This window comes from Mandrillus leucophaeus, unplaced genomic scaffold (assembly GCF_000951045.1).
Source record: "Mandrillus leucophaeus isolate KB7577 unplaced genomic scaffold, Mleu.le_1.0 Scaffold7, whole genome shotgun sequence".
Taxonomy (NCBI): Eukaryota; Metazoa; Chordata; class Mammalia; order Primates; family Cercopithecidae; genus Mandrillus; species Mandrillus leucophaeus.
Window position 1 is genome coordinate 6,633,632 of NW_012107585.1, and position 22,581 is coordinate 6,656,212.

Here is a 22,581-nt window from a genome sequence, read left to right on the forward strand (position 1 = left end):
TTGTACCCAAACTCAGAACCAGCACAACATTCCCTTGGTGTCTATCTTGATAACACTCCCCCTAAAAGGAGAGCTTTCTTTGTTTGTTTTGTCCTCATCGCCCCTTAACTCTCCCTGCCATTCAGGTGAAATCTCTGACAGCCAGGCCAGCCAAGCCCTCCCTTCTGTCTCCCTTCCCAGCAGTGTTCTGTCTCCAATCCAGTTTGGGGGCCCTGGTTCTCTTTTGTTCCATCCTTTGGTCATCTCTACACCACACTCCACCCCCGTGTACACATAAAGACACTTTTGGAGTTATTGAGACTTGGAAGAAAGAGAGTTAGGATAGCCCAGAGATTAAGAGCCTGGGCTCAGAAGCTAGACTGCTAAAGGTTCAAAACTTAAAATTCTTAGCTCTGTGACCTCAGGCAGGTGACTCTTCACCTCTCTGTGCCAAGTTGTGTGCATCTAAAAAATGGGGCTGAGAACAAAACCTAGCTGTTCAGATCATTGAAACAAATGAGTGAATACCTGTGACATGCTTAAAACAAGGCATGGTACCTTATAAGCACTTAGTGAATGTCAGCTGTTATGATTCAAATGACATGTTACTCCTCAGATGGGATGTCACTCAGAGTGGCTGGAACCCAACAGGCTCCGTGGAGGCACTGCCAGCCCAGAGAGCACATGTGACTCTTTGGGATTTTAACTTGTGCTCCAGGCTGGTTTGGGCTGGTCTAATTGGACATTCACCTCCTCTCTGCCCATCAACACCCTTCTATCTCTGGTTGTCTCGGTAAATATGAGCAAGTTCCAGTTACACACCAACCTGAATAGATATTTGCTCCAGTTACCTGTGGCTTCAAAACAAACTACCCTGATTATGGTGGGCTTAACACAAGCATTTTATTAACTTTCACAGTTCAGTGGTTGACTGAGTTCAGCTGGGTGGTTCTTCTACTGGTGTCACTAGGGATCTCTCAAGGAGCTGCAGTCGGATGGCAGCTGGGGTTGGCATCCCTTGGAGCTTCAATTGGCACCCAGGGATAGCTAGACATCTCTTCCTCTCTGGGAACCCCTAAGAGTTTCCCTCTCTTCAAGGTCTCTCTGCATTGTCTCTCCAGCAGGGTAGTCAAACTTTCCAATAGTGGCTCAGGTTCCTCAAAACAAAACAAAACAAAACAAAACAAAAAAATAGAAGCTTCCTGGCCTTCTTAAGGCTTAGGCCTGGAACTGGCAACAGCATTCCTTCTGCTGCTTCTATTGATTTTGCAGTCACAGCACAGGTTCAGCTTCAGAAAGTAGAGGAAACACTCCACCTCTCAATGGGGAAAGTGACCAAGAATTTGTGGCCATCTTTAATCCATGCAACAATCACAAAAGAGAAGATTACAACAAAACTAATGCTGTTTTTTGTTTTTTTTTTTTAAATTTTAGAATTCCTTTTGGAGAGCAAAATAAAATTGATTTCTATTCTCTCCTGAGATTCATCTCCAGTTGATAATGAAAATGTAACTTTCTATGAGCCACAGTGAATGATCACACATTCATTCCTTCCATGACTATCAAGACCTACTATTTGCCAGGCACTTGGGCTACAAAGATATGACCTTTGCTCTGTATTCAAAGGGTTCATAGTCTAATCTGGGGAGTCACAAGGGGAGGAGACCAACGGCATGCCATGTGACTAAGGCAGTCTGGGAAATAAAGAGATCATGAGAGAATTTGAAAACTACAAGAAACATTCATTGAGCATGTACTATGGTGCTAAACCCTTTCTTTTCATAACTCATTTAATCTTCACAACAACCATGCAAGACAAATCTGTTGGCTGGACACGGTGGCTCATGCCTGTAATCCCAGCACTTTGGGAGGCCGAGGCAGGCGGATCACGAGGTCAGGAGTTCAAGACCAGCCTGGCCAAGATAGTAAAACATCATCTCTACTAAAAATACAAAAATTAGCCAGACATGGTGGTGTGTGCCTGTAATCCCAGCTACTTGGGAGGCTGAGGCAGGAGAATTGCTTGAACCCAGGAGGTGGAGGTTACAGTGAGCCAAGATCACACCACTGCACTCTAACCTGGTCAACAAAGCAAGACTGTCTCAAAAAAAAAAAAAAAAAAAAAGGCAAATCTGTTCACCCTGCTTTTACAGATGAGGAAACTGAGGCTCAGAGAAGTGAGTGAGTTGGCTGAGGTCTCTCAGCTAGAAAATGGTGCAGCTACTGCTGAACCAGGTATACCTGGGTCCAAGACCTAGGTCCTTGGCCTGAATCACTGTAGAAGCCACAAATTGCACAGATGACAAGGAGCAGAGGCTATTTTCACACCTATGTCATATTCTGGCTTCCTCAAGACTGGCCATGAAGCCTGCTCCCTAGAAAACAGGAAGAGAAATATGCATAAACCAGGGCAGCTCATTTCTCTCTTCCACGTTCTGTCCTTTAGCCCTGAGACCCAGCTGGTCTCGTTTTCTTAGGCCAGGCGAGTGTCCTGGCCAATGTCTCTCAGTTCCATGTGTCCTGCTGAGTCTCCGCACCTGTTTGCCCTGCTTAGTCCTTTCAGCCACAGGGCCGCTTGGACCAAACCACCTGTCCTCCACCCCAGCCAGCATCCCTGAAAGTGATTCCTAGCTGCCCAGACCTCTGCTTTACCCATTTTTATTCATTTTTATTGGGATATAATTCACATACCATAAACCCCACTATTTTAAAGCTTACAATTCAGTGGTTTTTAGTATATTCACAGAGTTGTGCAACCATCACCACCATCTAATTCCAGAACATTTTCCTTTCTTTTCTTTTCTTTTTTTTCCTTCCTTCCTTCCTTCCCTCCCTTCCCTCCTCCCTCCCTCCCTCCCTCCTTCCTTCCTTCCTTCCTTCTTTCTTTCCTTCCTTCCTTGTGGAGTTTTGCTCTTGTCACCCAGGCTGGAGTGCAGTGACACCATCTCAGCTCACTGCAACCTCCGCCTCCTGGGTTCAAGCGATTCTCCTGCCTCAGCCTCCCTAGTAGCTGGGATTACAGGCACACACCACCATGTCTGATAATTTTTGTATTTTTAGTAGAGATGGGGTTTCACCACATTGGGCAGGCTGGTCTCAGACTCCTGACCTCAGGTGATTGACCTCCTAAAGTGCTGGGATTACAGGCGTGATGAGCCATGGCACCCAGCCTCCAGAACATTTTCATCACCCACAAAGGAAACCCCAAATCCATTAGCAATCACTCCCCATTCTCCCCTTCCCCTGGTCCCTGGCCACCACCAATCTGCTTTCTGTCTCTATAGATGCCTATTCTGGACATTTCCTATAAATAGAATCGTACATGGTGTGGCCTTTTGTGTCTGGCTTCTTTCACTCAGCATCATGTTCTCAAGGTCCATCCATGTTGTACACTGCGTCAACGCTTCATCCTTCTTCTGGCTAAATAAGATTCTGTGTATGAATGTACCACATTTTATTTGTCCATTCATCTGTCAGTGGACACTTGCGTGGTTTCCACTTTTTGGCAATTCTGAGTAGTGCTGCTCTAAGCATTCGTGTGCACATCCTGGTGGATATCGAATCTCTTCTCCGCGTCTTAGTAACACACGTCACTTACTCCCCACTCTCTCATCCTTCTATCTGCAGTATCCCACCCGCAGGACGCTCTGTTCCTCTGACCGGGGTTGTAAAAAGGGATGGATGGACCCACAGAGCAAAGGTACCTTCTGTTTCTTTTCCCGAGACCCTAGGGTTGGATGGTCAGGCATCTTGGTGACATTTGTGATGCCCAGTTCAGGTCTTCAGCCTCTGCTCTCAGCTGTCCTCTTCCACCATCACCAAGCCATAGGCGAGTCTGCCCATGCTTCGGCTCTGTCCCCAGCAGACCAGCTGCTGACTGTAAACATGACTCCAGTGTTCCAGTGAGAGAAGCTCCTAAAAATCTAGCAGGTTCAGGTTCTAATCGGTAGAAAAATCACATGGCCTATAGTATCATCTGAATATTCTAAACTTCCCCCTGAATCAAAGGTTAAGGACCATGAACTTATACCCCCAGGGAACCTGGCAGTAATACCCATATTAACCTGCAAATTTTAAATTTTATTTTAATTTTTACTTTTCAAAAATTTTTTGTACTGTTTTATTTTACTTTTGATTTTATTTATATCTAAGAACAGTGCTATTGTGATATCTGCAGAATTTCTTTATCTCATGTTTTAACTTAGAAAGGCACAGGGCACCGGGTGCAGAGGCTCGTGCCTGTAATCCCAGCACTTTGGGAGGGTGAGGCAGATGGATGCTTGAGGTCAGGGGATCGAGACTAGCCTGGAAAACATGGTGAAACCCCATCTCTACTAAAAATACAAAAATTAGCCAGGCATGGTGGCGCGTGCTTATAATCCCAGCTACTTGGGAGGCTGAGAAATGAGAATCACTTGAACCTGGAAGGCGGAGGTTGCAGTGAGCCAAGATTGTGCCACTGCACTCCAGCATGGGTGACAAAGCTAGACTCCGTAAAAAAAAAAAAAAAAAAAAAAAGCACAGGGCAATTTTTTAAATACTGCAAAAACAAAAAAAAAAAATCAGTGGTTATGATGCAAATGCACACAAAAAGGCACATGGCCATTACTGCATTCTACTCCATACTATATGTGTATTCGAGTTGGTATAAAGATTATTTTAACATTGCTCACTATTTAATTAATTCTCCCTTGGAAGCTGGTTAATCATCCTGACACCCCAGGAAGATGCGCCATGCTTATTTCATGGCTTGGCGCATCCTGGACAGGCTGTGTACCCCGTGAGGGACTTGTGCCCTTTGGAGAGGCCATGTTCTAGTCCATTTATACTAAGTGAGAGCAGACACCTGTTCCGCTCCCCTCATGGGCACCTTTTCTTGTAAAGAAACAAAAGAGCCAGCAGAATCCACAGTCTTTCTGGTTCTGTCTGATCTCTATTATGTTTTGCTCGTTTGCCTTTCCTTGTGTTCGTTGTGGTTAGGACGGGCTTGATGGAAGCTGAAGCTGCGTGGGTTGGAAAGCCTGGTCAAAGCCTAGTCTTTTGCCTGGGTTGAGTTAATGATGTCCCTCCTGGAGAACTTTCTCTCCGCAATTCTTTCACATCTGTGGTTCTACGATGCTTTGGCCCCTATAGGAATTCAGACCGGAAGGTGTGTAGTGTATGAAGGGAACCGGAAGACCTGTGAAGTCTCTGCCTGGTGCCCCATCGAGGCAGTGGGAGAGGCCCCCCGGTGAGTCGCATGGGGAGACAGACACAGTGGCCCTCAGTAGCGACCAGATGAGGCCTTGCCGAGGCTGCTTGGGCCTTCCCCTCTCAGCACAGCCCTGCAAAGTCCTGGGTCCTACTGGCTTGAGGACCCCTGTGCTCTGGATGCACTGCTTGGCACAAACTAGTGTCTCTGGGAGGGCCCTGGTGGTTGGTAAACTATTGTAACAATTCTGTACCAACTGGTAAATAGCTACTACCCTGAGCATCCTTGGGTGTCCCTGGCCCCCTTCCCTCCCCCAGATCTTCCAGGGTACCCCCAGACCCCCTCCTCTAGTGCCACAGCAGGATCCCTTCTGACTTGTCAGTGTCCATACTGAGTGATTAAGGATAGGAAGGAAGGAGTGAGATGGAAGGGAAGGATGAAGCAAGGAAAGAGAAGAGGAAGGGGAGGAAAAAGGAGAAGAGGGAGGGTAAAAGAGGGGAGGGAAAGCAAGTTTTCTCAAATTAAATGCTCACAATGACATACAGATTTGGTGGTCCCTTGTATTGATGCTTCGCTTCAATACACAAAATCATGATGTTAAATCTCAGAAGCCACAAGGGCTGATGTATTTCAGCAGAGAAAGAAAGACCTGGATTCAATTCCTAGCTCTAACACTTTTTGCTGTGTGTCCTTGGGCAAGTGGCTTAACCTCTCTGAGTTTCAGTGTCCTCACCTGTAAAAGCAAAATAATAATTTCACCAACCTCATAGGGCTGTTGTAAGGACTAAATGAGATGATACTTGTACAGTTATTGTAAGGTAAGCCCCAAACCTGGCTTACACATACATACACACACACACACACACACACACACACAATCTGCCCCTGAAAGTGTGGTGGTTCTAGACTAGCACTGTCCAATAGAACTTTATGCAGTGATGGAAATGTTCTATATCTGTGCTGTCCAATAGGGCAGCTGCTAGGTACATGTGGCTATTGAGTACATGAAGTGTGACTACTGAATTTTTGAAAGATAGATAGATGATAGATGATAGATAGATAGATAGATAATAGATAGATAGAGTCTTGCTATGTTGCCCAGGCTGGTTTTGAACTCCTGGGCTCAAGCGATCCTCCTCCTGCCTTGGCCTCCCAAAGTTTTGGGATTACAGGTGTGAGCCATTGCTCCCAGCCTGAGTTTTTCATTTAATTTAAATTTAAATTGCCACACATGTCTAGTGGCTACCATATTGGACAGCGCAGTTCTAGACCAACATGATTCAGGATCATTCCCGCAGCATCATGGAGCAAAGAGAAAACTGCCCCAAGCTGGCTCATAGAAGGCTCAGGCGAAGGTTTCCCAATGCCGGGACAGGGGGTGCGCTCAGCGCATCACCCCTTATGGTTCTCAATCGCCAGTAGCTCCACTCAGGTTCATTTCTAGGTCAGGGGCATTTCTTTGTCACAGAAGGAATCACCCAGTTCTGGGAGATACAGCAACCTCCACTCAGGTAGTCCTTGGTTCAAGACAAGTGGCCCTTGACTGACTGTGGTTTCAGTTCCAGCTCCGCCATCAACTCACTCATTAAATAAACTGCATCTCCAGTGTGCCTGCCGCTGGGCTGGATTTTGATGTGACCTGGGCAAGCAACTCCCTGAACTTCAGTTTCTCATATATTATATGAATTAGCTAAGATGGTTCATTTAATCATTCATTCAACACATCCATCACCATGTAGTAGGTGTTAGATATTTATCTCATACGTGACTATGCATAAGAGACTTTGCTAAGGTTTAGGTAAAATACAAGTCCCAGATATGGAGCAAGTCCCAACCACTGTACATAGCTGAATGTGTAATTATGTCAGTGTGAGAGGTGCCACAGTAAATGCCATTGGGTCTTGTATTAGTCCATTCTCACACAAAGAACTACCTAGCCAGGTGCGGTGGCTCACACCTGTAATCCCAGCACTTTGGGAGGTTAAGGCAGGCGGATCACTTGAGGTCAGGAGTTCGATACCAGCCTGGCCAACATGGTGAAACCCTGTCTCTACTAAAAAATACAGAAATTAGCCAGGTGTGGTGGCACACACCTGTAATCCCGGCTACTCGGGAGGCTGAGGCAGGAGAATCACTTGAACCCAGGAGGTGGAGGTTGCAGTGACCCAAGATGTGCCACTGCACTCCAGCCTGGGTGACAGAGTGAGACTCCATCTCAAAAAAAAAAAAAAAAAAAAAAAGACCTACCTTTTTTTTTCGGTAAGAGACCGAATACTTTATGAAAAAAAGAGGTTTAATTGACTCACAGTTCCACAGGCTTAACAGGAAGCCTCAGGAGACTCACAATCATGGCAGAAGGCGAAAGGGAAGCAAACACATCTTACCATGATGGAGCAGGAGGGGGGCCGCGGGGGATGTGCCGCGCACTTCAGATCAGATCTCGTGAGAGCCCACTCACTATCAGGAGAACAGCAAGGGGGAAGTCCGGCCCCATGATTCAGTCACTTCCCACCAGGCCCCTCCTCCGGCACATGGGGATTACAATTCGAGATGAGATTTGGGTGGGGACACAGAGAAAAACCATATCAGATCTCAAGAAGGGAGAACTTCTTCTTAGAGGAGCTGGAGGGGCTTTGTGGAGAGTTTCAGAATGCTTTGCCCACTAGGTTTGCTGTATCCATTTCTCTTCACGCATCCCAAAGACCAAACCAAGAAACCAGAAACCTCTGGTCCCACTGGCCCATAGGCTCCCTCGGTCCCCACCGTCACTAATGGCCATTTTGCGTGTCTCTCTCCCAGGCCTGCTCTCTTGAACAGTGCGGAAAACTTCACCGTGCTCATCAAAAACAATATCGACTTCCCCGGCCACAACTACACCACGTAAGTGCCCAGGCTGCCTCGCTGTCTTAGTTATCTACTGCTGCGTAATAAATTATCCCAAACCTCAGAAGCCTGAAACAAGAAATGCCTATTGTCTCCCATGGTTTCTGTGGGTCAGGAATCTGGGAATGACTTTGCTGTGTGGTTCTCGCTCAAGGTCTGTCAGGTTGTAGCCAAGCTGTCAACCAGGGCTGCAGTCATTTCTAGGCTTGACTGGAGCTGGAGAACCCTTTTCCAAGCTCTCACACAGTTGCTGGTGGGAGGGCTCAGTTCCTCGCCCTAGGACCACTTGAGTACCCTTGGTATACGGTGGCTGGCTTCTCCCAGAGCAAGTGACCCAAGAGAGATAGAGCAAGCAACCGAGAGTATAACCGAGATGTAACCAAGAGTCTAACCAAGAAGGAACCAGGAGTATAACCAAGATGGAAGCCACAGTCTTTGGGAGCGACACTTCTGCCATATGCCATTGGTGACACAGATCAACCCTGGTCCAATGTGAGAGGCCACTGCCCAGGGGTCCCAGGAGGCAGGGATCGTTTGGGGCTTTCATGGAACCTCTTCACCACACTGGCTCACTCCTGGGAAAGAGACAGATCTGTTTTCACTGGAGATGTTTGTTTGTTTGCTTTTAATATGCACAGGAGAAACATCTTGCCTGGTTTAAACATCACTTGTACCTTCCACAAGACTCAGAATCCACAGTGTCCCATTTTCCGACTAGGAGACATCTTCCGAGAAACAGGAGATAATTTTTCAGATGTGGCAATTCAGGTTGGTGGTGCTTTGTACACTGGGATGTGGGGCTATATGTTTGGGGATGGAGGATGTCAAACGGCCAAGAGGCCGGGCCACTGGGTCTTCGTAATGTGGCTCACATTTACTGAGCATTTAGTAAATTCACCCTCTGTGCTAAGGGCTTTACCTACACTACCTCATCAAATCCCAAAACAATCTTATGAGTGAGAGCTACTTGGTGTGGCTCTCACTTTCCTGTGGCTGACATAACAAGTTAGCAAAGCTTACCGGCTTAAAACAACACATATTTGCTCATGTTGCCAGAGATCAGAAGTTGGGGACGATTTTCCCTGAGCCAGGGCCATGCTCCCCCCGGGTCTTTAGGGGAGAATCCAGTTCCGCGGCTTTTCCACCTTCTGGAGCTGCATTCCTTGCATTTCTTCAAAGCCAGCAGCATGGAATCTTGCCTCAGTGGCCACTTTCACTCCCTATCCTGTATCCAATCTCTCTCTGCCTCTGTCTTATAAAGAGAGGGGGCATTTACAAGAGGGGGCATTTAAGGACCAGCTGGATAATCCAGGATAATCCAGATCCTCCCATCTCAAGATCCTTCATTTAGGATGAGCGCGGTGGCTCATGCCTGTAATCCCAGCACTTTGGGAGGCTGAGGTGGGCAGATCACCTGAGGTCAGGAGTTCAACACCAGCCTGGCCAACATGGTGAAACCCCATCTCTACTAAAGATACAAAAAAAATAGCCAGGCATGGTGGTGGGCACCTGTAATCCCAGCTACTCGGGAGGTTGAGACAGGAGAATCACTTGAACTTGGGAGGCGGAGGTTGCAGTGAGCTGAGATCATGCCATTGCCATCCAGCCTGGGTGACTAAAGCGAGACTCCATCTCAAAAAAAAAAAAAAAAAGTCCTTCATGTAATCGCATCTGCAAAGAGCTTTCCCTAGGGGAGTACTAGGAGGTAAAGCAGAAAATATATTTGATAGAGTGCCCTGAATTCCAGTCTAATAAGTTTGGACTCGATCTTTAATGGGGGTGTGGGGGGCATTAAAGGTGTCTGAGTACAGGAGTGGTCTGTTGAAATTTGTATTTTAGGATACTGAATTTAACGGTGGTGTGTCCCAGACGGGGGTAGGGAGAGTGAGGAGATGCATTTGTGGCCGCCACAATAACACTTGTGCGAGTTAGATGGGGTTGTACACATGGTTCTTCAATCAGCATTTTTCCTCTAAAAATCTTAAGCAATCATAGCTATGCAGGGAGATGTCTGGCGGTTGCATAACTCACACCCAGCAGCCACAGAGACTGTCTCTTGTTGATCCTTCAGGGCGGAATAATGGGCATTGAGATCTACTGGGACTGCAACCTAGACCGTTGGTTCCATCACTGCCGTCCCAAATACAGTTTCCGTCGCCTTGACGACAAGACTACCAACGTGTCCTTGTACCCCGGCTACAACTTCAGGTAACTCCAAGGCCCCAGGTCAAACTCACCCAGTGGCTAGATCTCATTCCCAGCAATTGGTGAGACTAATTTTGGTTTCCAAGGCAACAAGATGAATGAAAAAAGACTTTCTCTAAGAACTAGGTGATAACTGAATTTTTTCCATAATTTTTTAAAATTCTCAAAGAGATGCACACTGTTAATTTTTTTTTAGTTATTTTTTTGAAATGGAGTCTTGCTCTGTCACCCAGGCTGGAGTGCAATGGCGCCATCTCGGTCACTGCAAACTTCCACCTCCCAGGTTCAAGCGACTCTCCTGCATCAGCCTCCCAAGTAGCTGAGATTACAGGCGGATGCACACTCTTTTTAAAACAAACTACTGGGAAACAGAAAAGCATAGAGGGGGATCAAAATCACCCATAATTCCCCTACCCTGAAATAATCAATGATAACCCTCAGGGGAATTTTCCTCATCTGCACCAATTATTTCATACAGCTCCTATGAAATCATAGCATGCATATGTATGTATGTATGTATAGTGGTATTCTGTGGGGTTTTTCATACCCCAGTCACTCAAAATTCTTTGTAACCATCACATTAATGATCATAACATTCCATTTTGTAGGTGAACAAATAACAAAATAACAACTGCTACAATTCAGGGAGTGTTTTCTTTTCTTTTTTTGTTTTTTGTTTTTGTTGTTTGTTTTTTTAGATGGAGTCACACTGTTTGCCCAGGCCGGAGTGCAGTAGCACGATCTCAGCTTACTGCAACCTCTGCCTCCTGGGTTCAAGCGATCCTCCCGCCTCCCAAGTATCTGGGACCACAGGCATGTGCCACCACATCCAGCTAATTTTTGTATATTCAGTAGAGGCGGGGTTTCACTATGTTGGCCAGTCTGGTCTCAAACTCTTGACCTCAAGTCATCTGCCCGCCTCGGCTTCCCAAAGTGCTAGGATTACAGGCATGAACCACCGTGCCTGGCCCAAGGAGGGTTTTCCATATACCAAGCACTCCCTGTCACCATCCCTAAAATCTCCCAACAACCCTGGAAGAAAGATATTATTGTTTCTGGAAGAAGATTTGCCCAAGACCCACAGCTGATAATACATGCTGCATAATTCTAACCCTCGTCACTCTGACCCCACACTCACACTCCATCCCTTCCTTCCCATCTCATGATTTTCTCGCCCATGCCTCCATGATTGAATATTTGAGTTGCTTCCAGTTTTTCTATTACAGATAACCACAGTGTGCATCTTTGCACATAAACTTTTGTTTGAATTCCAGGTTACTTCCTTAGGATAAATTTCTAGACTTATTAAATCAAAGGTTGTGAACATTTTATCATATGCTTTCAGATGTTTAAAAATATCTATGGTTATAATGTTTCGTTTTGTTTTGTTTCTGAGACAGAGTCTCACTCTGTCACCCAGGTTGGAGTAGACTTGGTGTGATTATAGCTCACTGCAACCTCTGCCTCCCAGGCTCAAGCGATCCTCCCACCTCAGCCTCCTGAGTAGCTAGGACTACAGGTGCACGCCACCATGCCCAGCTAATTTTTAAAATTTTTTTGTAGAGACGGAGTCTCATTATATTGCCCAGGCTGGTCTCAAACTCCTAGCTCAAGCAATCCACCTGCCTCGGCCTCCTAAAGTGTTAGGATTGTAGGTGTGAGCCACTGTGCCTGGCTTATACTTTTCATTTCTAGGATTTTTATTTGGTTCTTTTTCAAAGTCATCTATTATTGTTCCAGTGAGTCCCATTCTTACCTTAAGGATCCTACTACTTCTGTCCATTCTATTATATCATTCCTTTCATACCGATCTATTATCCAAAGTAACTTGAGTGGGAGTTCTCCTCATGGGCTTTGAAATACTGTCTTCAGTAGAAAAGATCTTATGCAAAGTTCTGCATGTGCTGTGTGTTATGGAGGTATTCCTTATATATTACTCAAAGCAGCCTCATAAACTGGCAGGCAGCCCCTTAAATGTGTTTCTGTTTCTGTTTCTGTTTTGTTTTGTTTTTTGGCCTGCATGATATTTTAAAACTTGAGACAGGCCAGGTGCAGTGGCTCATGCCTGTAATCCCAGCACTTTGGGAGGCCAAGGTGGGAGGATCACTTAAACCCAGGAGTTTGAGGCTAGCCTGGGCAACATAGGGAGACCCCATCTCTACAAATAATAATTTTTAAAACATCAGCCAGGTGTGGGCACATGCACCTCTGGTCCCAGCAGCTCAGGAGGCTGAGGCGGGAGGATTGTTTGTACCTGGGAGGTTGAGGCTGCAGTGAGCCGTGGCTGTGCTACTGTACTCCAGCCTGGGTGACACAGTGAGACCCTGTCTCAAAAATAAATAAATAAATAAAAAATAAAACTTGAGACATTCTATGTAAAACCTTGGACTTCCTGCTTTTCTTGAAAAATTAAACTATTTGATAAAAAAAATGAAACTATTTGACACCCCAAGGTCCATATCTTACATGGTGGCTGCGGGCTGGAGCTGAGTATCAGTGGTCCTATTTAGAAAGAGTCTGGGCTTTCTGGTTCATCACTGTCACTGCCACTCCTTAGTGCTTATACCTGGCCCGCATCCTCGTTTCTGTCATCTGCCTGGCCCCTGTAGGCATTTGAGTTTGAAACCCTTGACGTAAAGGTGGGCTGATGCTTTTTGCTTCCTTTGGGTCAATGGAATTTCATCCAGGGCACTGAAACCAGCTCCCAGTTGAGATAACTTTTTGATCATCCCCTGCTGCTCTGCTGAATAGGCCCATGGCCATTATTAAGAAGAGAGGACAGGATGAGTGGTCCCCTGACTGCCGTTCCAGGGTATTTTTTTAGCTATCAGCAGAAGCACGCGGGGCAGTGAACAATCAGGTTTCAGCAAATGTCCTTCCAGTGGCTGAGTTGAGCCCGAGAACATCTGCTCCTGGAGAGATCTGAGCCCTCTGAAGGCCTGAGCCAGTTACGATGTTAATATTCTTTTAGAACAAAGTGGTAGAGCATTTCTTGTCTGGAATGAGCACCAGAAGAAATCTTTGGCCAAAAATAAATTGTTGAGGGCCGGGAGCGGTGGCTTATGCCTGTAATCCCAACACTTTGGGAGGCCGAAGCTGGAGGATTACCTGAGGTCAGGAGTTTGAGACCAGCCTGGCCAACATGGCGAAACCCTGTCTCTCCTAAAAATACAAAAATTAGCTGGACGTGGTGACAGGTGCCTATAATACAGCTACTTGGGAGGCTGAGGCAGGGAGAACTGCTTGAACCTGGAAGGTGGAGGTTGCAGTGAGCCGGGGTCATGCCACTTCACTCCAGCCTGGGCGACAGAGCGAGACTCTGTCTCAAAAAAAAAAAAAACTTAAATAAATAAATTAATTAATAAATTAATTGTTGAGGTCTGTTGAGTAAGTGGACAAGTTATTTTCCAGCAGACACACAAGAGAAGGAAATTATAGGTTATAGGAGGTATTTCAGAAAATATAACTTTCTAAAACATAGGAAGCTGAAGAAGTTGATCACATTACAGAATTCTGTCCCTTACAAAACGATCCATGGCGAAATGTCCTTACTTAGTGAAGAGGTGATTCCGCTCATGCACGACCTGTGTGAAGTGGATCAGGCCACATAGAACGCACGACGCGCTTCTCAGGCCCAGCAGGAGTACGTGTCTGTGTTAATTTCCTGTGGCTGCTATGACCAATTGCCACAAATGTGGCCGCTTCAAACAACAGAAATTAATCCTCTTCTAGTTCTGGAAGCCAGAAGTTTGGAATTAAGATATCAGCAGGGCCACACTTGCTCTGATGCTCTACGGGAGGGTCCGTTCTTGCCTCTTCCAGCGTATGGTGGCTCCAGGCCTTTCATAACTTTATGGCGGCATCACTCAAATCTCTGCCTCCATCCTCACAGGACCTTCTCCCCTGTGTCTCTATGTCTTTAATCTCTCCCTTTTTTTGTTTTGTTTTGTTTTGTTTTGTTTTTTGAGACAGGGTTTCACTCTAGTCTCCTAGACTGAAGTGCAATGGCATAATTTCGGCTCACTGCAACCTCTGCCTCCTGGGCTCAAGCAATTTGATCTCTCCTTTATCTTATAAAGATACTAGTCATTGGATTTCGGGCTTACCCTAAATCCAGGATAATCTCATCTTGAGATGTTTAACTTAATTATATCTATCTGCAAACACTGTATTTCTAAATAAGGTCATATCACAGCCACTAGGGACTAGATACTTGAACATATCTTATTTGGGGGGCTCAACCCATTCCAGTGTGCAAAAAACATTCTTCTTCAAGGCCCGATGTTTCCCAGGGCATTGCCCACTGACTACCTGCATCAGAATAATTACTTGGTACCTTTACTGGAAATACAGACTCCTAGAAACATCTCAGAGCTTCTGCAACCACTCTTTGGGGGAGGGGCTTAGGAGTCTGCCTTTGAACACACTCACTCCAAGTGATCCTATTTTTTTTTTTTTTTGAGACGGAGTCTTGCTCTGTCACCCAGGCTAGAGTGTAGTGGCACGATCTTGGTTCACTGCAAGCTCCGCCTCCCAGGTTCACGCCATTCTCCTGCCTCAGCCTCCCCAGTAGCTGGGACTACAGGCGCCTACCACCACACCTGGCTAATTTTTTGTATTTTTAGTGGAGATGGGGTTTCACCATGTTAGCCAGGATGGTCTTGATCTGCTGACCTTGTGATCACCTGCCTCGGCCTCCCAAAGTGCTGGGATTACAGGCGTGAGCCACCGCGCCCGGCCGTCACCCCAAGTGATTCTTGCCTTCAGTTTAACAGCCACCATAACAAGACACTGGAAGCAGAAATTCACATGCTTACTACACAATGTTAACCTTCCCAGGCAAACCAACTCACATAGGGAGATAATGCCAAGCCCAGGGCAGGCAGTGGTGACACATGCTTGCTTGTGTATTGAAAAACAAATCACTGGCTGGGCACGTTGGCTCATGCCTATAATCCTAACGCTTTGGGAGGCTGAGGTGGGTGCATCACTTGAGCTCAGGAGTTCAAGCCAGCCTGGGCAACACAGTGAGACCCTCATCTCTATAACAATTTTTAAAAATTAGTTGGGTGTAATGGTTTGCACCTGTAGTCCCAGCTGCCCGGAGGCTGAGGTGGGAGGATGACTTGAACCCCGGAGGCGGAGGCTGCAGTGAGCTGTGTTCGAGCCACTGTACTCCAGCCTGGGTGACAGAGCCAGATCCTGTCTCAATAAACAAAAACAAACAACAACAAGAACAACAACAAAGATAAATCACTCAATATAGCATCAGGAGAAAAAGCTCTCTCGAAATAGTCACATGCAAAGAAATTAATTCCCTCCAGCCAGAAAGAGGCACTACAGTGCCTGAGAATATCTGATCGATTTCAATGTCAGGTTTTGAGAGGTTTTTTAAAAACAGTTTCAGATGTTTCTTACTATTTTTTGGCAGAACATCTGCCATCTGCTTTCTTCTCTCCTCACATCTTGTAACTAGATGGTGAATTAATAACTCAGAAAAAATATATATCTATATGTAACCTTATCTAAAAGCAATCATCAAAATGTGGTGAGAAGAAGGGGCAGATTTAAAAGTTTTATGAAGCATTTGTTTTAAGCCTCCTTAGTCATTCTTGAAAAACAAAACACACCACTTTTCCTGACCGCACCACTGGGGAGGGTTGCGTATTACGGGTGACTGATGAGTTGTGCCTGGGGCTTAATTTTTAAAGTTAGCACTGGGTGATGACAGAGAAAGGTCAATGCCACTGAAAGAATAATTTTTTTCTTTTTTTTTTTGAGGTGGGGTCTCACTCTGTCACCCAGGCCGGAGTGCAGTGGCGGGATCTTGGCTCACTGCAACCTCTGCCTCCTGGGTTCAAGTGATACTCCTGCCTCAGCTTCCCGAGTAGCTGGGATTACAGACGTCTGCCATCATACCCAGCTAATTTTTGTATTTTTAGTAGAGACAGGGTTTCACCATGTTGGCCAGGCTGGTCTCAAAGTCCTGACCTGAGGTGATCTGTCTACCTTGGCCTCCCAAAGTGCTGGGATTACAGACGTGAGCCATTGCACCTGGCCAAGAAGAATTTATTACATACTATTCCCAAGAGATAGGGCCACACCACACTATGCCAGGCCACACCAGGCCATGCCACACTAGACAGGGCCACAGGAGGAAGTACCAGATTCAGTCAAGAGGCAGAATAAAGGGGAAAGAATGGTCCAGAGCTTTACTGTGTTTCCCAATGGAAGGGCAAGGCAGGACTGGGGAAACAGCTTAGGGTGAACTACTTTGAATAATGCCAGTGGGTTCTGAGTTACAGGAATGGTCTCTAAATGTCTGGCCCTCACCCTACCTGTCCCTAAGGAGAAATACTGGAGAGTTAGAAAAGGAAGTGGTTGAGGGATTGGTTGGAGGGTTTGTAATATGATTTTCACACCCTCACAAAAGCTGGATTGCAGGGGAGATGTAAACAACTTCAGCCTTGGGAGGCCAAGATGAAAGGATGGCTTGAAGCCAGGAGTTCAAGGCTGCAACAAGTTATGAGCACAACGCTGCACTCCAGCCTGGTTGAAAGAATGAGATCCTGATTCTACAAAACATTTTTGAAAAATTTTTTTTTCTTTTTTCTTTCTTTTCTTTGAAACAGTCTTGTTCTGTCACCCAGGCTGAAGTGCAGTGGTACGATCCTGGCTCACTGCAACCTCCGTCTCCTGAGTTCAAGTGATTCTTGTGCCTCAGCATCCTGAGTAGCTGGGATTACAGGCATGTGCCACCATGCCTGGCTAATTTTTGTATTTTTAGTAGAGATGGGGTTGCACCATGATGTCCAGGCTGGTCTCGAACTCCTGACCTCAAGTGATCCACCCGCCTTGGCCTCCCAAAGTGCTGGGACTACAGATGTAAGCCACCTTGCCCAGTTGAAAATTTTAAAAATAAAAATTAGCCACGTATGGTGGTGCACGCTTGTAGTCCCACCCAGCCACTTGGGAGGCTGAAGTGGGAGTATCACTTGGGCCCAGGAGGTGGAGGCTGCAGTGAGCTCTGATCATCTGATCATGCCAGTGCTCTCCAGCCTGGGTGACAGAACAAGACCCCACCTCAAAACAAACAAACAAAACAAAAAACACAACTTCAGCCTTTAGTTTGGCCCTGAGATTAATGATTGCCAAATAGACGTATACAGAATCTAAGAAAATACAGTTTGCTGAGGTGTGCCTGTCCCCAGTCCAGTAATTAGTATCTAAGATTTACCACCATCCACTCCCGCTTTGTTCTAGATGCCAAACCTCTTCTTCCCCCTTAAGGAATAGTCATATTGCTTGAAGTTTTTTTTTTTTAATTTTTCTGCTTGTTGTTAATCCTGTATTGTTTTAAGATGTGCATTTTAATCTTAAGCGACAAGCTGATTTTCCGTCACTCTGAGATGATGCAAGTACAGGCGGTGACACGGGGAGGGGGATGCTCTTTGGTTCCAGGTGGTTGGAGAGAGTCACCCAGGGCTTTGGATTGTGTTCCTTCCCCTGCCACCTGTCACAGAGCCAGGGGACAGACCAGGAGGACTAGATGGGCCACTGTTTTGGCTTTTCCTTCCATAAAATACCAGCATTTTTTGCTAGATGCAGTGGCTTATGCCTGTAACCCCAGCACTTTGGGAACCTGAGGCAGGCAAATCACTTGAGCTCAGGAGTTCGAGACCAGCCTGGGCAACACGGCAAAAGCCTATCTCTACAAAAAATACAAAAAATTAGCCGAGCATGGTGGTGCATGCCTGTAGTCCCACCTGCCTGGGAGACTGAGGTGGGAGAATCTCCTGAGCCTAGGAAGTCAAGGCTGCAGTGAGCGGTAATCCCGGTGCTGCACTCCAGCCTGGGCAACAGAGTGAGACCCTGTCTCAAAAAAAACCCCAAAAGCCCAACACCTTCAAAGAGATCTTATAAATACAGATCCTTTTCTTCCTACAGATATGCCAAGTACTACAAGGAAAACAATGTTGAGAAACGGACTCTGATAAAAGTCTTTGGGATCCGTTTTGACATCCTGGTTTTTGGCACCGTAAGTCTCCTTTCCCAGCTCCGGGCACCGGCATCCTATGACTGTGTCCTAATTACTGCTGTGGGGCCTCCATGGAGGAAAGGGTTTTGGTCACAGCCATTAGCTAGCACTGGGCATGTCGCACATGGCATAAAAGAGGAAGAAGATGTCCTCGGGGTGCTGTCCCTGAATGAGTCATCTGACGAGTACAGGAGTGGGCCTGGAAAACAATTCTAACATTCGGCTTTAAAAATACTCTGATACTTAACAAGAGGGAGAAAGAAATCTCCTGTAAAATAATTTGTAAGTAACAGAATCCAATTCAAATTGGCTTAAGGGGAAAAAAAAAATGTTTTCAGTGGGCTTTTTTGGGTTCACATAACTGAAAAAATTCCAGGGGTTATTTTTAAGCTACAAGCATGGTTGGATCCAGGTGTTAAAACAACAACATCATCATCAAGAACTTGCCACCCTCTGTGTCTTATATACGTCCTGCTCGGTCTTGGCATCATCCCCAGACCAGCCATCTCTCTATGAAAGTATCAAGCAGCACCTTCGATCTGACCGGTTTAGCAACCTCAGTGAAAAGAAAATGCCTCTTTGCCAGAAGGTTCAGCAAAGGTCTCAGACAAATGTCATCGGCTCTGATTGGCCCACTATGGATGACATGCCCAGCGCTGAACTAATCACTGTGACCAGGGTCATGCCATACTCCCAATGGTTGGTCTCGAACCAACCCTAACCCAGCTCAGGGGCCAGCGGAAAGGCCAACACCCCAGCCCCTTACACACACACACACACACACACACACACACACACACTACATGGACTGAAAAGAAAATTGGAGTGTTGCCCTCTGAAGACAGAAGGAAAAGATGCCAGGTATGAAAAATCAACATATCCCACGACATGGTATCCAAGAGCATGTTATCTATGTAAGATGGTGATAAGCAGGACGAGAAGCAATGAGATATAGCTGAAAGAATGCAGAGACCACCGGGAATAAAAACCACGAGGCTGGGCCGGGCACAGTGGCTCACGCCTGTAATCCAAGCTCTTTGGAAGGCTGAGGCAGGTGGATCACGAGGTCAGGAGTTCAAGACCAGCCTGGCCAACATGGTGAAACCCTGTCTCTACTAAAAATGCAAAAAATTAGGTGGGTGTGGTAGTGGGTGCCTGTCATCCCAGCTACTTGGGAGGCTGAGGCAGGAGAATCACTTGAACCCAGGAGGTGGAGCTTGCAGTGAGCTGAGATCACGCCACTGCACTCCAGCCAGGGCAATAGTGCAAGACTCTGTCTCAAAAAAAAAAAAAAAAAAAACCACGAGGCCACCCAGACATTCCTTCCCTCTGCTTCTGAAGTAATGTCAAACCTTTTGGAGAAGAAGCTTGTCTGAAATCCTCACCTTGTATGAAGAAATGACAGCCCTTCGGTGGGTCTCTCCTTAACGTGTGGGCCCCAGTGCTTGTTCATGCAAAACCTTTATGGGTCTAAGCCCTGCATGGCTGAAGCAGGATGCCTGGGAGTCAGTTTCAGTCTGCGTAGTCTCTGCCTCGGCCAGCACTTGAATGCATCTATCCAAGTCACAGTAGGAGGCTCCGCTCCCCGATAGAACCAAGCATTGCACGCTGAAGCAAAAGAGCGCTGCTCTGAATTTCACCTGAGTAAACTCTCCCACTCTGTTTTTAGGGAGGAAAATTTGACATTATCCAGCTGGTTGTGTACATCGGCTCAACCCTCTCCTACTTCGGTCTGGTAAGAGATTCTCTTTTCCGCGCATTAGGAAAATGGTTTGGAGAAGGAAGTTACTAACGTGGCGCTTGTCTGCGTTTTCCACAGGCCACTGTGTTCATTGACTTCCTCATCAACACTTACTCCAGTAACTACTGTCGCTCCCATATTTATCCCTGGTGCAAGTGCTGTCAGCCCTGTGTGGTCAACGAATACTACTACAGGAAGAAGTGCGAGTCCATTGTGGAGCCAAAGCCGGTGAGGCCGCTGTGTTCACAGGACACCAAGACACGGAGAGATTCCGTGAAATCACTGAGCAATGAATGAAAGTTAGGCCCAAATCACAGGCTTCATCCTGTAGTGGACACGTCTCTGGGCTCTACCCCGATCGACCAACTCTCAGATAAATTCTTGGGTCTTAGAGAAGAATAGAAACAAAAAATGGAGGGGCAAGATAGAGGGAAGGCAATTTTTTATATCCAGGACTTGCCAATTTTGTCATTTATTTATTTATTTATTTTCAGATGGAGTCTTGCTCTATCACCCAGGCTGGAGTGCCTCCCAGGTTTAAGTGATTCTCCTGCCTCAACCTCCCAAGTAGCTGGGACCACAAGTACACACCACCACACCCAGCTACTTTTTATATTTTTAGTAGAGATGGTGTTTAGCTATGTTGGCCAGGCTGGTCTCAAACTCCTGACTTCAAATGATCCACCCACTCTGCCAGCCACAGTGCTGAGATTACAAGTGTAAGCCACTAAGCCCAGTCTGTTTTGTCATTTATTAAATTGGTATAGCCAAAAAAAAGAGAAAAGAATAACGACTTTAGAGAACAATTTGGCAGTGACTAATGTTTAAATGGTACATACTTTACAGCCTGGCATTTTCAGTTCTCCATACCTGCCCTAGAAAAATACTCACATGAGTACCCAACCAATACACGAGTGCAAGATGTACAAAGCAGGATTGTTTATTAAATTATCAATCATATATGATTATTAACAGTGAAGAAATAACCAAATATCCAACAGGTAAATGGTGAAAGAAACTATGGTAAATTCATAGAAAGGAATACCAGGCACCAGTTAAAAAAAATGAGATAGATAATAATAATGGCAAACACTTACACAGCACTTCTAAATGCTTTATACATTAACTCACTGAATCTTCACAACAACCTGATGTAGACAGATGCTACTATTATCTCTTTCTGTGGATGAGGAAATTGAGCTACAGGAAGGTTAAATAATTGGCCCAAGGCTGGGCACAGTGGCTCATGCTTGTAATCCCAACACTTTGGGAGGCTGAGGCAGGCAGATCACTTGAGGTCAAGAGTTCGAGACCAGCCTCGCCAACATGGTGAAACCCCATCTCTACTAAAAATACAAAAATTAGCTAGGCGTGGTGGTGCAAGCCTGAAGTCTCAGCTGCTTGGGAGGCTGAGGCAGGAGAATTGCTTGAACCTAGTTGGCAGAGGTTGCAGTGAGCCAAGATTATACCATTGCATTCCAGCCTGGGTGACAGAGGAAAACTCTGTCTCAAAAAAAAAAAAAATTATAGGGCTTGACAAGAGCAGATCTCCAAGACATTTTTTAAAAGAAAAAAAAAATCACTTGGACTCGGGAAGGGGAACATCACACACCGGGGCCTATCCTGTCTCTTATACACATCTAGATGTGTATAAGAGACAGAGCAAGACTCCATCTCAAAAAAAAAAAAAGAGAAACAAATGTATATTTTTAAATTACAAATGAGGTGTCACTACGTTGCCCAGGATGGTCTCAAGCAATCCTCCCGCCTCGGCTCTACCAAGTCCACCCAACTGCCCTCTCTTAAAAGTAGTCATTATCCTGTATCCAAAGATTAATTTTACTTTCTGCTAGAATTTTCTAAAAGTTGAATCATGTAGTGTGTAAGTGGTACATACTCGGTTGAGTGTCTGGCTTCCTTTACTTAACATTATTTTTGCGAGAGTCGTTCATGACGCTGTGTATAGTTCATTCCCATTGTATAATTCCGTTTTATAAGCATCCAACTTACTCAGCCATCCTACTGTTGATGGACATTTGGGTAGTGTCCAGTTTGGGGCTAATGCCAATAATGCTGCTATGCTCAACATACGGTACTCTACTGGGCAGTTACCTAAGAGTGGAATTGCTGAGTCATAAGGCAGACATATATTCAGTTTCAGGAGATACTAACAAACAGTGCTACAAAATGGTGGTTCTTATTCGCACTCTCCCCGACAGTTCTGGCTGCTGGGCATCTTCAATTTCCTAGGGCTGAATTACCATACACTAAGCGGCTTAAAGAACAGAAATGGCTGGTGGCTCACATAATCCCAGCACTTTGGGAGGCCGAGGTGGGCAGATCACCTGAGGTCGGGAGTTTGAGACCAGCCTGACCAACATGGAGAAACCCCATCTCTACTAAAAATACCAAAATTAGCAAGGCGTGGTGGCGGGCGCCTGTAATCCCCGCTACTCAGGAGGCTGAGGCAGGAGAATTGCTTGAACCGGGAGGCAGAGGTTGCAGTGAGCCAAGATCACACCACTGCCCTCCAGCCCTCTGGGC

At 46.0% G+C, this 22,581-nt stretch overlaps 1 protein-coding gene across 2 annotated transcripts in view; it reads left to right on the forward strand.

Moving 5' to 3' along the window:
- P2RX7 (purinergic receptor P2X, ligand gated ion channel, 7) overlaps positions 1-22,581 on the forward strand; it is a 58,224-nt gene that overhangs the window by 24,568 nt on the left and 11,075 nt on the right. For both annotated transcript variants that reach the window (XM_011964446.1, XM_011964445.1), the window contains 8 exons: positions 3,607-3,679; positions 5,113-5,209; positions 7,970-8,050; positions 8,692-8,821; positions 10,125-10,261; positions 18,206-18,296; positions 19,966-20,031; positions 20,116-20,265. In XM_011964446.1, coding sequence (XP_011819836.1) covers positions 3,607-3,679; positions 5,113-5,209; positions 7,970-8,050; positions 8,692-8,821; positions 10,125-10,261; positions 18,206-18,296; positions 19,966-20,031; positions 20,116-20,265 — 825 coding nt within the window. The remainder of the gene's footprint in view (positions 1-3,606; positions 3,680-5,112; positions 5,210-7,969; positions 8,051-8,691; positions 8,822-10,124; positions 10,262-18,205; positions 18,297-19,965; positions 20,032-20,115; positions 20,266-22,581) is intronic.